Here is a 15801-nt window from a genome sequence, read left to right on the forward strand (position 1 = left end):
AGCTCATAATTAAGATGCAATAGGCATAGACTGCCCGGGGGGGGGGGGGGGGGGTCTGGCATGCTCGGTTGGAGAGAGGTTGGAGAGGGCGTTAAGAGAGAGGTCATTTAGGTTAGAGAGGGACCGGAGAGGGTCCCATTCCTCTTTCAAACACTCCCTCTATGTCTGCTTACTCCCTTGTGTGTTTGCTCCTGTACTCCTTCTGGCTTTTGTCTTGCAGGTCCGTGGGATCCTCAGTGTGGAGTTACAGAGTCTCAACAACTCTGTCTCCACCCTTTCCTCTGCACACACCCAACACAGCATAACGTGGATGGCTGTTCATCATAGGAATGGGATCCACACAAGGTTCCTGCTGCTTAACAGAAGGTTTTCCTTGCCGCCATGATGAATTCATGTTGGGTGTGGGATACATATGTATGTGTATATACGTATATATGCATATGTGTGTATCCATAAAATGAAGAGTCCGTCCTTAAGACTGCTCTACTGTAAAGTGCCTTGAGATACCATTGGTTATGATTTGGCGCTATACAAATAAAGATTGATTGATTGATTGATTGATTATATACTGTATATATAAACTATATATATATATATATATACCAACAACACTCAGAACACACACAAAACTAAAAATAGACACATTTTTATTTCAGTGATTTCAAAGCATTTCAAAACAAAGCAGTGAATATAAAAGTCAAACATGTGACAAATGTAATTAGACAATGTGCAAGCAATAGCTAATGTTAGCTAACATTAGCTATTGTGACCTAATTTTATCTAATGTGAGATAATGTAAGCAAATGTTAGCTAATGTTAGTTGACGTGAGCTAATGTTAGCTGTATAAGATCCAAAAGAAAGTAGCTTAAGCATTTTGTTTGTGTGTGTTGATGATAACACTCATTCATCCTTTGGAACATTGTCCGGGGATGCTAATGTGCTCATGCTAACGTGTGTGTGTGTGTGTGTTCACTGCTGGACTGCGGGGGTGTGAACGGTGATCACTGGCTGAAAGAACACAAGAAGAAAAAAAACATTAGCTCCGTTAGCTATGACTGTGATAGCGTAGCTAACAGCTGCTAGCGCTAGCATATCTAAACACTGCAAATATTCTTTTTTTAATTCAATTTAAAAAACTTTCCCTTCAGACACAATTGAACTTTTTAAAGGTCTCTGTAAGATATGTTATAGTCTGTGTGGTTTTTATTACTTTATTAGTTATAGTTAAATGATTAAACGATAGTTAGAATATGAAATTATCCATGATTAACTGTGTGTGTGTGTGTTTGCAAAACATATCCATTGTCCACCATAGCTGGTTTAAACTAGTTTGGGCCAGTGTGGGGATATGTGACCCACTGCAGGGACATATGAGCCTTTTTCTCCCCCAAAGTTTTCGTGTTACCATATATGGTATTAAGCCTGCACCCAGAGCGCTGTTGCACAGCCCTCTGGGTGTGGTCTATGTTTTCTATAATAAATACCTGGTTCTGAGGCATCACCATCAGAGCAATCCAACTTATATCGGACTTTTGTGTCTCTTTTTGTTGGGTTTTTCTCCGAGCTGCAGCTCGCACCTCTCTGCCTCTGGTCGCCTTTTAAGTCAGATAGTGTTTTTCTCCCTGAGTTGTGATTGCAACGGTCTTAACGTATTTAGACCCAACATTCACATTTTAGCAACGGTCTTAACGTATTTAGACCTAACAGTCTCCTAAAGCAGTGGTTCCCAAACTGGGGTACGTGTACCCCTAGGCATACCTGTCAAGTATCTCGCTTTAGCTGGGAAACTCCCATATTTTACACCTCTTTCCTGCCATCTTCCTGTATTAGTATTTTCCCGTAAATATCCTGTATTATAATGTAATAATAATTAAAATATGTCTTACTAAACTGAACGCCGTCACTAGCCTCGTGAGAACTTCCTCCTGAAATGGTCTGAGTGACAGTTCTTGTGAGATTAGATTAGATTAGATTAGATCAGATTAGATTAAATTAGATCAGATTAGTGCTGACATCAGCAACAAACCCAGAACCAACAGAACAGAGATGATAATGAAAACGTTCTGGTGATAAAACTAAGAACTGGTGTAAATATGTTGTAAATATAACATAGAGTTTATCTTCATAAAGACCATCAGGATGTGACACAGTTACACGTTCTGTTAGATTAATAACTGATATTATAACGTCTACCACAGCAGAAGGAACCACGTAAGTCACCATGAAAAATCATCCAATCACAAGCTCCACAAATATACACTGTTTATAAAGTGTTAAATAATGTAAAGTCTGTAATAAATGTGTCTAATAAGTCATTAGTGAATACCAGAGAACCACATGAGTGAGTATGAGAAATTATAATAAAATAAAATGTTAATGTCAGACTTAAAGACAAACAATGTTAAATTAACAGTAAATATACAACGTGTTGACTTGTATATAAACTGTAAGTATATTAAATAAACACATGTGATTCATAAACACATTTATGTTTTAATTTAGGCTGTTTTATAATTTAGGAATTAGGGCTGGGAGATATATCGAGATTCAAGATGTATCGAGTTTTATATTTTGGTGACATAGAAAACTATAATATTTCATATATATATATATATATATATAAAGAGCAGTTAGATGATTAATAAGTGTCACATATTGATCATCTGTTTATTAATAAAAATCACTGTGTAGCATTTAGCATCAGCAAATTTAACCCAGAATAGTTTTTTTTGGTCAGACTTTATTTACTAAAATTATCTATATTTATATCATATTTCACCATTATGATAAATATATATTAGATATGAGTTTTGGTTCATATCACCAGCCCTAGTAGGAATGTTTACAGTATTTTAATATTAATAAAGGTCGACCTACCAGATTATAATCACATCATTATATTTAATAAGTGGTTGATAAGTGGGTATTTATGATTTATTGTACATCTATATTAAAATATAAGAGCTACTGTAGCTTGGTTAGAGGGTGGGATGGATCGTAGTGGGCGTTAGAAAATTTCCCTTATTTTGAAATCCAAAAGTTGCCAGGTATCCTTAGGGGTACGTGTACCCCTAAGGATACCTGAACTCCTCATGCACACAGACTTTTTTTCTCCATCCATTAATAATCAATAGTGGCAACATTTCATACAATTATCTTTAAAAATAACCAGAATATTGAGAATAAACAAATAAAAACATTATAATGGTCACTTTTAATCACAAAGATGCTTAGAGTGTTAAATAGATTTAAAATAGTAATAGTTCTTAATTTAAACCACATCTTTCTCATAAATGATGTAGAGTTGCTAAAGGCTTCTGCTGAACTAATTACTGCCCCACAGTGGATTATCCTTGTATTGCATGTATATAATGTATTTTTAAGAAGAAAAAAGCCATCACAGATGAATGTAGAGAGTTGTAAAGCTCATGTATGGAATATGATACGTTTGGCGTCATAGGGCTAATGTGTGTCTCACCATCTTAGGGGCCGGCCCACAGCAGTTGACCACCTTACAGCAGTAAACAGCCAGGGTGACGGACATGGCCAGCAGAGCCAGCTGCATCAGTAGACCTCCAGCGTAGAAGTGGGACTGGACGTTCTGCAACACAACGTTGGACTGTCAGGCTTCACACGCTAGGGGTGGGCCATATGGAAAAACATTCTTGTAGAATCACAATCATAATTTTATTGCAATTTCTTCATTCAGATCATTTAGACTATTTCAGTTATTTACCAATAAAACCAACCTAATCACCTATTTACAAAAGATATCAGAGACAGAATAAAGGATTATTGACAGTACAATGATAAACTATGTGATATTAACACCTGTGCATGCAGTACGGTGTGCCTTTAGTATGTCTATGGTATGTCTGCGGTATGTCTACAGTATGTCTACGATATGTCTGTAGTATGTCTGCGGTATGTCTATGGTATGTCTATGGTATGTCTATAGTATGTCTACGGTATGTCTGCAGTATGTCTACGGTATGTCTGCAGTATGTCTGCAGTATGTCTGTGGTATGTCTGCAGTATGTCTATGGTATGTCTGCAGTATGTCTACAGTATGTCTGCAGTATGTCTACGGTATGTCTGCAGTATGTCTGCAGTATGTCTGCAGTATGTCTATGGTATGTCTGCGGTATGTCTACAGTATGTCTACAGTATGTCTACGGTATGTCTGCAGTATGTCTGCAGTATGTCTGTGGTATGTCTGCAGTATGTCTGCAGTATGTCTACAGTATGTCTACGGTATGTCTACAGTATGTCTATGGTATGTCTATAGTATATCTATGGTATGTCTATAATATGTCTATGGTATGTCTATAGTATTTCTACGGTATGTCTGCAGTATGTCTGCAGTATGTCTGTGGTATGTCTGCAGTATGTCTGCAGTATGTCTGCAGTATGTCTACAGTATGTCTACGGTATGTCTACAGTATGTCTACGTTATGTCTGCGGTATGTCTATGGTATGTCTATGGTATGTCTATAGTATGTCTACGGTATGTCTGCAGGATGTCTGCAGTATGTCTGTGGTATGTCTGCAGTATGTCTATGGTATGTCTGCAGTATGTCTACAGTATGTCTGCAGTATGTCTACGGTATGTCTGCAGTATGTCTGCAGTATGTCTGCAGTATGTCTATGGTATGTCTGCGGTATGTCTACAGTATGTCTACGGTATGTCTACAGTATGTCTACGGTATGTCTGCAGTATGTCTGCAGTATGTCTGTGGTATGTCTGCAGTATGTCTGCAGTATGTCTACAGTATGTCTACGGTATGTCTACAGTATGTCTATGGTATGTCTACGGTATGTCTGCAGTATGTCTGCAGTATGTCTGTGGTATGTCTGCAGTATGTCTGCAGTATGTCTGCAGTATGTCTACGGTATGTCTACAGTATGTCTACGTTATGTCTGCGGTATGTCTATGGTATGTCTATGGTATGTCTACGGTATGTCTACGGTATGTCTGCAGTATGTCTACAGTATGTCTGCAGTATGTCTGCGGTATGTCTACAGTATGTCTGCGGTATGTCTGCGGTATGTCTACAGTATGTCTGCGGTATGTCTACAGTATCTCTACGTTATGTCTGCGGTATGTCTATGGTATGTCTATGGTATGTCTATAGTATGTCTACGGTATGTCTGCAGTATGTCTGCAGTATGTCTGTGGTATGTCTGCAGTATGTCTGTGGTATGTCTGCGGTATGTCTGCAGTATGTCTATGGTATGTCTGCGGTATGTCTGCAGTATGTCTGCAGTATGTCAGCAGTATGTCTACGGTATGTCTGCGGTATGTCTGCGATGTGTCCACGGTATGTCTGCGGCATGTTTCCAGTGTCTCTTTGGTATGTTTTTGGTATGTTTCCAGTATGTTTACGTTATGTTTCTTGTATGTCTCCGGTATGTTTACGGTATTTTTCTTGTATGTCTCCGGTATGTTTACGGTATTTTTCTGGTATGTTTACGGTATTTTTCCAGTATGTTTCCAGTATTTTTACTTTATGTTTCCAGTATGTCTCTGGTATGTTTCTTGTATGTTTACGGTATTTTTCCAGTATGTCTCTGGTATGTTTACGGTATGTTTACGGTATTTTTCCGGTATTTTTACTTTATGTTTCCAGTATGTCTGTGGTATGTTTCTTGTATGTCTCCGGTATGTTTACGGTATGTTTCCAGTATGTCTCTGGTATGTTTACGGTATGTTTACGGTATTTTTCCAGTATGTCTCTGGTATGTTTACGGTATTTTTCCAGTATGTCTCCGGTATGTTTACGGTATTTTTCCAGTATGTCTCTGGTATGTTTACGGTATTTTTCCAGTATGTCTCTGGTATGTTTACGGTATTTTCCAGTATGTCTCTGGTATGTTTACGGTATTTTTCTGGTATGTTTATGGTATTTTTCCAGTATGTTTCCAGTATTTTTACTTTATGTTTCCAGTATGTCTCTGGTATGTTTCTTGTATGTTTACGGTATTTTTCCAGTATGTCTCTGGTATGTTTACGGTATGTTTACGGTATTTTTCCGGTATTTTTACTTTATGTTTCCAGTATGTCTCTGGTATGTTTCTTGTATGTCTCCGGTATGTTTACGGTATGTTTCCAGTATGTCTCTGGTATGTTTACGGTATGTTTACGGTATTTTTCCAGTATGTCTCTGGTATGTTTACGGTATTTTTCCAGTATGTCTCCGGTATGTTTACGGTATTTTTCCAGTATGTCTCTGGTATGTTTACGGTATTTTTCCAGTATGTCTCTGGTATGTTTACGGTATTTTTCCAGTATGTCTCTGGTATGTTTACGGTATTTTTCTGGTATGTCTCTGGTATGTTTACGGTATTTTTCCAGTATGTCTCTGGTATGTTTACGGTATTTTTCTGGTATGTCTCTAGTATGTTTCCGGGGTTTAGCGCATTACCAGAGAAAGCAGCTCCTGCACTGGGAGGGAGGGGAGGGGATTGTGGGGGGGTGTTAGCGGAGCGTACTTCTCTGATTGAGCTCAAATGAATTCTTTGGTGTGTCTGTAATAATAACATGAACCTGAATAACAAACGGTGTGATTTGGCAGATAAAAAAACCTGTGGATGTGCTGTGTATGGGCCACAGACATATGGCACAGACACGGCACTGCAAGGGATAAAATGTGCACTACACACGGTACGACCATCTCCGTGATTTGGCAGATCGTCAACATGTTTTAATCCTTAATGATCTACTATCGTCAGATCGTACCCCCTTAGTTCCCTTTACCCAGTGGACCCTATCAGTGGTCAGATGTTAGGGCTCACCTCAGCCCTATGGCACAAGTCTTCATAGAGTGTAGCGTTGAAATCGCCATGTTGCCAGCAGTAGATGTCCTCCATCTTCACCAGGGTACAGACCAGGTTACAGATGGAGGCTCCACAGGCTATGATCTGCATCCCCAAACAGGCCCTCAGCTGAGACACAATTCAATATTGATCAGTTTGTATCTTTCCATTGGTTCTCCAGTGTGTGTAAGGACTCACCGTGGGCAGATGAAGGCTTTGTGCCGCTACAGCCAGACTCCCAGCTATCACCACCTGGGATGGAACCAGGTCAGATGTTAGCGCTCCATTACACACACAACAACACAATAAACGACACACAATAAACACGACAGAAAAACATCAGAGGAGCAGCAACAACACATCATCCTTTCACTAAGTCAAGTTAAGCTAAACCAGAGAGAGTTACCACAACTCTGTTCACTCTAATGGTCCAGTTTATTTTACATTAACGGTGGTTCATGGAGCCTCACAGTAGTTTCCCTAAGTGAGCAGTTGATTATTACAGCCTAATGGAACTTATTATTATTATTATTATCATCAGTGTATCTAATCCCATTAACCTGTGCATTATTAGCTAATTATTAATGAATTAATAATACATTATTAACATATGGCGGTGTACTATACTGTATATGTGTGCATATTACTGTATACATCTTGTAAATCAATGCAGTTATTGACGACAAATGACCTAAAATCCCAGTTATGTCGCTAGGAATCAAGGGATTAGAATTGCCCACCAATAACTTCTGGGAACTATTTGAGTCTATTTGGAACTTCTGCTAACGGTAGCACTGCTAATCTCACTAATACTAAATGTAGCACTGCTAATCACACTAATGCTAACGGTAGCACTGCTAATCTCACTAATACTAAATGTAGCACTGCTAATCACACTAATGCTAACGGTAGCACTGCTAATCTCACTAATACTAAATGTAGCACTGTTAATCACACTAATGCTAAAGGTAGCACTGCTAATCTCACTAATACTAAATGTAGCACTGCTAATCACACTAATGCTAACGGTAGCACTGCTAATCTCACTAATACTAAATGTAGCACTGCTAATCACACTAATGCTAAAGGTAGCACTGCTAATCTCACTAATACTAAATGTAGCACTGCTAATCACACTAATGCTAAAGGTAGCACTGCAAATCTCACTAATACTAAATGTAGCAACTGCTAATCACACTAATGCTAAAGGTAGCACTGCTAATCATACTAATGCTAACGGTAGCACTGCTAATCTCACTAATACCTAAATGTAGCACTGCTAATCACACTAATGCTAAAGGTAGCACTGCTAATCACACTAATGCTAAATGTAGCACTGCTAATCACACTAATGCTAAAGGTAGCACTGCTAATCTCACTAATACTAAATGTAGCACTGCTAATCACACTAATGCTAAAGGTAGCACTGCTAATCATCACTAATACTAAATGTAGCACTGCTAATCACACTAATGCTAAAGGTAGCACTGCTAATCACACTAATGCTAAAGGTAGCACTGCTAATCTCACTAATACTAAAGGTAGCACTGCTAATCTCACTAATACTAAAGGTAGCACTGCTAATCACCACTAATGCTAAATATAACACTGCTAATCTTGCTAACACTAAAGGTAGCACTGCTAATCACACTAATGCTAAATATAACACTGCTAATCTTGCTAACACTAAAGGTAGCACTGCTAATCACACTAATGCTAAATGTAGCACTGCTAATCACACTAATGCTAAATGTAACACTGCTAATCTTGCTAACACTAAAGGTAGCACTAGTTATCATGCTAATACTAAAGGTAGCACGGCTAATCACACTAATGCTCAGATAGCACTGCTAATCTCGCTAATACTAAAGGCAGAGCTGCCAAGCGTCACACTTTGAGTGTGACAGTCACACAATTTGACCCATTCTCACACCACACGCCACACTTGACATTTCTCATGCTTATATTTCCCCATTCAATACTCTATTTTTTTTTCATGATAATGAACTTTTGGTCCTAACTCTGATTGACTGACCGAGATAACCAATCCCAGACCAATCCATGTCTCCTTGTGCCTAAATCTAACCAACCACGGCAGGTATCACTCAATAATAAACCAATCAGAAGCAACGTAAGGCGGGTCTTGATGAGCCATCACACCTCACACTACACGCACTGACTTGTTGACATGCTTTCAGAAGGAAAGTGTTTCTAGAGAACAGACGCCATGTGAGATGGTATGTAACTACCCAATTATGTTCACTGTTTATATTGCTGTGTGTGTGTGTGTGTGTGTGTGTGTCCAGTGTCAGCTGTGTCAGTGACTGTCTGTCAGAGGCTCAGTGCAGATGTCTGTTTGTCTGTTAAACACTGAGAGATGTTTGAGGAAACACTGCATGTGTTTCTCTAACTAACTCTGCTGCTGCTGCAGCTAACGGGGCTGTTTACACATTCTTAAAGAGACAGTGTCCTGAATGTGATTTACTTTAAAAACTACTTTCAACAACTCAGAGCTGCCCTGAAAAAATCATCACTACATCATTTAATCACATTTCAGCCTTAATGAAGGAAAAAGTCCAAATGTAGTTATTGTGCTGCTAGTGATTAATAAAAGGGTCTTTGTGGCTCCACTGACTTTGACCTATTATTGTTTTTATTGTAAAACTATTGATAAAAAATAAATGGTTTATATCACCTATTGTCATTTAGAGTAAAAATATATAGATATGAATATTGGTCCATATCACCCAGGCCTAATGTAACCAAAGCAGTAACGTTTTATCTTGTAAAGGATATGATTGTATAAACTGTGTGAAATGAGGCGTTCAAACACTGTTTAAAGTATGATTTTTATTAATATGAGTGTGTTACCTCAAATACTAATAGAAATCACTAGACTGATATGATGCATTGTTATGTAGCATGTGATGCAGGGAAGCATCAGAGAAGCTACGTCAGGATGCTCTTCCTGGACTTCAGCTCAGCATTTAACCACATTATCCCAGACATCCTGGTCCAGAAACTAAGTCACCTGGGGGTCTCCACCCCCATCTGCCTCTGGATCAAAGATTTTCTGACAAACCGCCCACAATCTGTCAGACTCGGCCCCCACCTGTCCAGCACCATCTCACTCAGCACTGGCTCTCCACAAGGATGTGTTTTGAGCCCCCTCCTGTTCACGCTCCCCGACTCATCCATCAAACTCCATTATAAAGTTTGCAGATGACACCACCGTGGTCGGGCCTCATCTCAGGGGGGATGAGTCTGCCTACAGAGATGAGGTCCACAGACTGATTACGTGGTGTTCAGTTAATAACCTCCACTGAACACCACAAAAACAAAAGAACTGATCATGGACTTCAGGAGAGCCGAGCAGACCCAGCCCCTCTCTATATCCATGGAGACCGAGTGGAGAGGGGCCACACCATGAGGTTCCTGGGCGTGCAGATCTCCGATGATCTCTCCTGGACTGCAAATACCACGGCGGTGGTGAGGAAGGCTCAACAGCGTCTCCATTTCCTGAGAGGAAGAACACCTGGAGGAGAGGCTGCTGGTGATCTTCTACAGAGCCACCACAGAGAGCATCCTGACGTACTGCATTACAGCGTGGTATGCAGGGTGCACAGCAGCAGACAGGAGAGGGTCATCTGCCAGCCCAGAAGATCACTGCCTGGACGACATTGCTAACTCTCGCTACCTCAGCAGAGCAGACAACATCATCAAAGACTCCTCCCACCCCAGTAACCAACCATTGTTTGACCTGTTTACCATCGGGCCGACGGTACAGGTCACACTAAACCAGGACAAACAGACTCAGGGAAAGCTTCTTTACCAGAGCTATCACTGTAATAAACAAATCCACTCACATCGCTCACATATACTGATCATATTGATCTTGTGCAATAAAACATTTAGTTGTTATTTGTAGATCTGTACATTCAAGCTGCTATCTGTGTATTTATCTGTACATATTAATTGTGGTCATATTTAAATTTTCTATTGTTTTTTATATTTATTTTCTTCTCTCACTGGCACCTTGGAGTTGTACTCAAATGTCGTTGTACCCTGTACAAGGACAATAAAAGGATATTCTATTCTATTCTAATGCTAATGCTAATGCTAATGCTACACTACTTAGTTAAACAAAGTAAAAAGACTGTGTGACTATAAGAACATGTCAGACCTTTTGTTTGATGTTAATTATAACCAGTTTGATAAATTACTTACATACAATAAAAAATATATTTGAAAATGACCTTAAATGATCTTTTATTCCTTTTTTCCATTAAAGGTGATGATTTTAAGAAGTGAATTGGTTTGTTTTATTGGTAAATAACTTTAAAATAGTCTAAATGATTTGAATGAAAAAAATCGTATCGTGATTTTACAAAGAATAAATCGTGATATGATTTTTTCCCCCATATCACCCCTCCTACATGTGTATGTCTGTGTTAGACATTAACTTAAATGAATTAAAACTCTTATTCAGCTACTAGCAGTGTTATAAACACTGCTAGTAGCTGAATTACACTTGTAGGTTATATCATCATAAATACATAGTAAATGAAACAAATGTCTAATCTAATGTTCATTTGAACTGTTCTTATGATTATTGTATGTAATAGTGTATTTCTATAGACATTGATTCAGTGAAAAATGACTTGATGTTTGAATGTTTTTTACATGATGATCTTTTTAATGACGTCCTTTCTGTTGCAGACAAGGAGAGCTGAGGTAAAGGTAGCACTGCCTTGGGCCACAGTGTTTTAAGTGGGAGCCTCTGTCATCATCAACATCTGTGATAAACACCTACAACATGAGACATGTCCCCAGATAAATGATGGACAGTTGGTTGATATGAAATATTGACTAATAAATGGATTTTGTCAAAATTCTTCTTAGAACAGAAACCGTCCTATTGATCTGAGTTAATACAGCTACACAACCTGTCAATCAGTGGATCAGCACCATTTGATGATGATTGTATGATACATGAATGATATAATGTACTGACCATCATCCAGCAGGTCTGAGCAGTGCTGTGTCACCACACTCTCATATGTGAACATTGTTGCACCATCACTGTGTAATGACTCATCTGATCAGCTGATTCTGACCTGATATCAACGCAACACAAGACTGTGATGGTCAAAACATGGAGAGAAAGACACAGGAGCTCATTAAAGATGGCGACATATATGGAGGTCTACGCACAGCGACCCTCTGCACAGCAGCAGATACACACGTACCACGGACTGTTAACATTGACTCTTGTTTTATTTGAATTATTTTCTTATACTAGAAAGGTTGACTGGAGCATTTTGTACATCTCTGTTGTGTTTTGTGTCAACATTTACTACAGCTGATCTCTGCATGTATGTCTGCACCTGCTTGTCACTGATATCTGGTGCTAAAACTATCATCGCAAACAGTTCCAGATTTGTTGAATCGCATTGCTTCTCCTGCATTCATTTATTTGCATGTCCTCCTCCCATTTTTTTGCTGGCTTTGTGAGCTCCTCCTACTTTACATATTCATCAGAGGGAAATGCGCTAATTGGATTGAGGGCACATTGGAATTCTCTCAGGTTTGTACGACTTATTAGCATGTGGAGTGACGTTTGTACACGTTTTAATACCACCAAACCTTTAGTGAATCCTAACCTCAGTGTGTGATATGAGATGAGAACTGATGGTATGATAAACAATGTGTGTTACCAGGAGAGATGAGATGAAGATGATGAGGTCAGTGCTTAGTAGACCGAGGCCTTTGGACAGGAACACACCCACACACAGGATGTTTAACACACTCATGGTGATCTGTGAGATCTGAGAGGAAACAACACAGGATGTTGTATAGTACAGTATAGTAGAGTATAGTATACACACACACAACTCACCCCCAGAGCTTTGGGCTCCGCCTCCAGGTACTTCTCCTTCCTGTGGGCGTCCCTCTGAAAGGTGACGGCCACCAGGGGGCTGTGGTCGGGCTCCACACGCCCCTCCACAACAACACTTCCTTCTGAAAAACACAGAGAAAAGGAATGTTTGGTTTACGTATATTATTCCACAGCCCTGCTTTGAATCGTTAGCTTGATTTTAATTTGTAAAGTGAGAGCAAAGCCACTTCCTGTGGGTCACCATCTTAGATGATAGATTATAGATGGTGCTTCCTCTCACCTAACACACCTGATAAACATCAGTAATCAGATCAGTAATCAGGTGGAGGGGGAGGAGCTACAGTGTATAAAGGGCTGAGGCTCCTACTGAACAGTTCTATACGTTTGTTATTTTAGTTTAAACTGTAGATTACTGCTAGTCCTGTTTTTGTTTTTATGTAGATGTAGTGTTTTATACTTTAGTAGTTCAGAGGGTAGACGCTGGGGGGACGGCCCTGTATAGGGTGCCCCTCACTACGTTGGTTGTTTGGTCAGGGTCTCCAGTCGCTAAAATGAAATCTGTTGACTTTTGTATAAAAGTAGCTGGTGACGTGTGTTTGCTGTAGATCTTCATCAAACCCAAGTGTTCCATAGTTAGAATGAGTTCCAGCGTCTCTCCTGCCATGTTTAAGACCATTAGCAACAACTTTCCTCATGTTAGCCTGCAGGCTAGCTTTAGCTTAGAGAGGGGCGGGCAGAGCTAGCATGCACGTGCATTAAACAACTCAAAGTTTTGCATTAATAATCATTTTCTCGTGTGTGCCAAGCTTTATTCTTTGTAGATATCCTAAATTGTGGAAGTTTATTAAAAAAATAAAACATTTGAATTTTTTAGTTTTCTTTTGAATAACGTTTTTTTTTCTCGATTTCTGGTTATTCTGGTAATCATTGAGTATAATACTCGTATTATTACGTTAAACCAGTTTCCTTTTTGTTTCTCTTGAGTTTCTTTTGCGTTTTTTTAAGAACTTATTTCATACTCCTTGACAACCCGTTATTTCTTATTTTTTGGGTCTCGTTTATGTTACGGCCCCTAGAGCTTTTTTCCTATCGTATTACGTGGGCCCTACCCACCCCTAGTCTTATATTAGTTTTTGCTTGTTACGCTTGCAGTGATCTCCCCCAGCTACCAGCTAGCACTAACCTCTGAGCTAACGGCTTAAATGGTCTCGGCCCAGGCTTTACCTGCCGCCCCGTACTAGTGGTGATCGAATATCTTTTATTCTCTTTTTCTTAACTGCTTTTTTTCTTCCGGCATGCAAACGTGTGATTTCTGCTCTGAATGTCAAAGTGAAATTTCTGTGTGATTGCAACCATGTCAAAATGAACTGAATAAATAAATAAAATAAAAAATGCTAATAATAATTATTTTTAATAATAATATACAGCGTACCTAGCCTAGCTGTACTAGTTGTGTATAGAACATGCAAACATGTTTAAAGTATATGAACACGTGTTTTATAAACACGTGAAGTATTTTTTTTTGAGGATTATGACGGTCATGTTTTTTCACAATTTACAATGTATTTCATTGTTAATAGATAATTACCACATGAAATGTGTGAAAATCAAAATAGGTGTACTGTATATAAGACCATCTGCTGTGTTATTACTAGCTGATTAGCTTGTTAATGGTGAATTACTAATTATAAGCAAAAAGTCTCATATAATATATACAAATATTATTCTGGTCATTTCACAACACATTTTTAGGACTTTTTTTCTTAATTGATGAGATAAAATAAGTAATAAAACAAAATGTGCCCTGTTTTTATGTTTTTATAGGAAATATTTTTCGGTTTAATTATTGAGATTTTCTTTCTTTCTGAATTTGCTGTAAAACTTTTCATCATCACAAATATTTGTATTTACTTATTTTTATCCAAAATCCTAAAAAAAAAAAAACCTAAAAGTTTTTTCTGATGAAAAACAAAAAAGGGCCAAATTTTTTTTACCCATTTTTATCTCATCAATTTTTTTTCTGACTAATGAAATAAAAACAAGTATGAACATTTCATTGAACTGGTTTGTGACTCAGCATTTACTGTTAATTATTACAGTGCCTTGTGAAAGTTTTCGCCCCCCTTGAACTTTTCCACCTTTAGCCACATTTCATCCTTCAAACATAAAGATATAAAACTGTAATTTTCTGTGAAGAATCAACAACAAGTGGGACACAATCATGAAGTGAAACGAAATTTTATTGGATATTTCAAACGTTTTTAACAAATTAAAAACTAAAATTATTCATCACCTTTACTTTCAGTGCAGAAAACTCTCTCCAAAGTTCAGTGAGGACCTCTGAATGATCCAATGTTGACCTAATGACTAATGATGATAAATAGAATCCTCCTGTGTGTACAAGTCTCTGTATAAATGCACCTGCTCTGTGATGGTCTGAGGTCAGTTTAAAGCTCAGAGAGCATCATGAAAGACCAAGGAACACACCAGGCAGGTCTGAGATACTGTTGTGGAGAATTTTAAAGCTGGATCTGGATACAAAAAGATTTCCCAAGCTTTAAACATCCCAAGGAGGCACGTGCAAGTGATAATATTAAAATGGAAGGAGTATCAGACCACTGCAAATCTACAAAGACCCTCTAAACTTTCAGCTCATACAAGGAGAAACTGATCAGAGATGCTGCCAAGAGGCCCATGATCTCTGGATGAACTGTAGAAATGTACAGCTGAGGTGGGGACTCTGTCCACAGGACAACAATCAGTCTATACTGCTCACACTCTGGCCTTATGGAAGAGTGGCAAGAAAAGCCATTTCTTAAAGATATCCATAAAAAGTGTCGTTTAAAAGTTTGCCACAAGCCCACCTGGAGAAACACCAAACATGTGGAAGAAGGTGCTCTGGTGGACGAAACCAAAATAGAACTTTATGTTTGGCGTAAACGCAACACAGCTCATCACCCTGAAACACACCATCCCCACTGTCAAACATGTGGTGGCAGCATCATGGTTTGGGCTGCTTTCTTCAGCAGGGACAGGAAGATGGTTAAAATTGATGGGAAGATGGATGGAGCCAAATACAGGACCA

At 38.7% G+C, this 15801-nt stretch overlaps 1 protein-coding gene across 1 annotated transcript in view; it reads right to left on the reverse strand.

Annotated features, from left to right (window-relative positions):
- Window positions 1-630: 630 nt before the first annotated feature.
- Window positions 631-15801, reverse strand: part of LOC114459645 (uncharacterized) — a 16984-nt gene continuing 1813 nt past the window's right edge. The window contains exons 3-8 of the mRNA XM_028441833.1: window positions 12717-12838; window positions 12535-12645; window positions 7016-7069; window positions 6797-6946; window positions 3480-3602; window positions 631-1009 (exon numbers count right to left, since the gene is read on the reverse strand). Of these exons, the coding sequence (XP_028297634.1) occupies window positions 971-1009; window positions 3480-3602; window positions 6797-6946; window positions 7016-7069; window positions 12535-12645; window positions 12717-12838 (599 nt within the window). The 3' untranslated portion in view covers window positions 631-970. The remainder of the gene's footprint in view (window positions 1010-3479; window positions 3603-6796; window positions 6947-7015; window positions 7070-12534; window positions 12646-12716; window positions 12839-15801) is intronic.

Source organism: Gouania willdenowi, unplaced genomic scaffold, assembly GCF_900634775.1.
Source record: "Gouania willdenowi unplaced genomic scaffold, fGouWil2.1 scaffold_332_arrow_ctg1, whole genome shotgun sequence".
In the NCBI taxonomy this organism is placed as follows: domain Eukaryota; kingdom Metazoa; phylum Chordata; class Actinopteri; order Blenniiformes; family Gobiesocidae; genus Gouania; species Gouania willdenowi.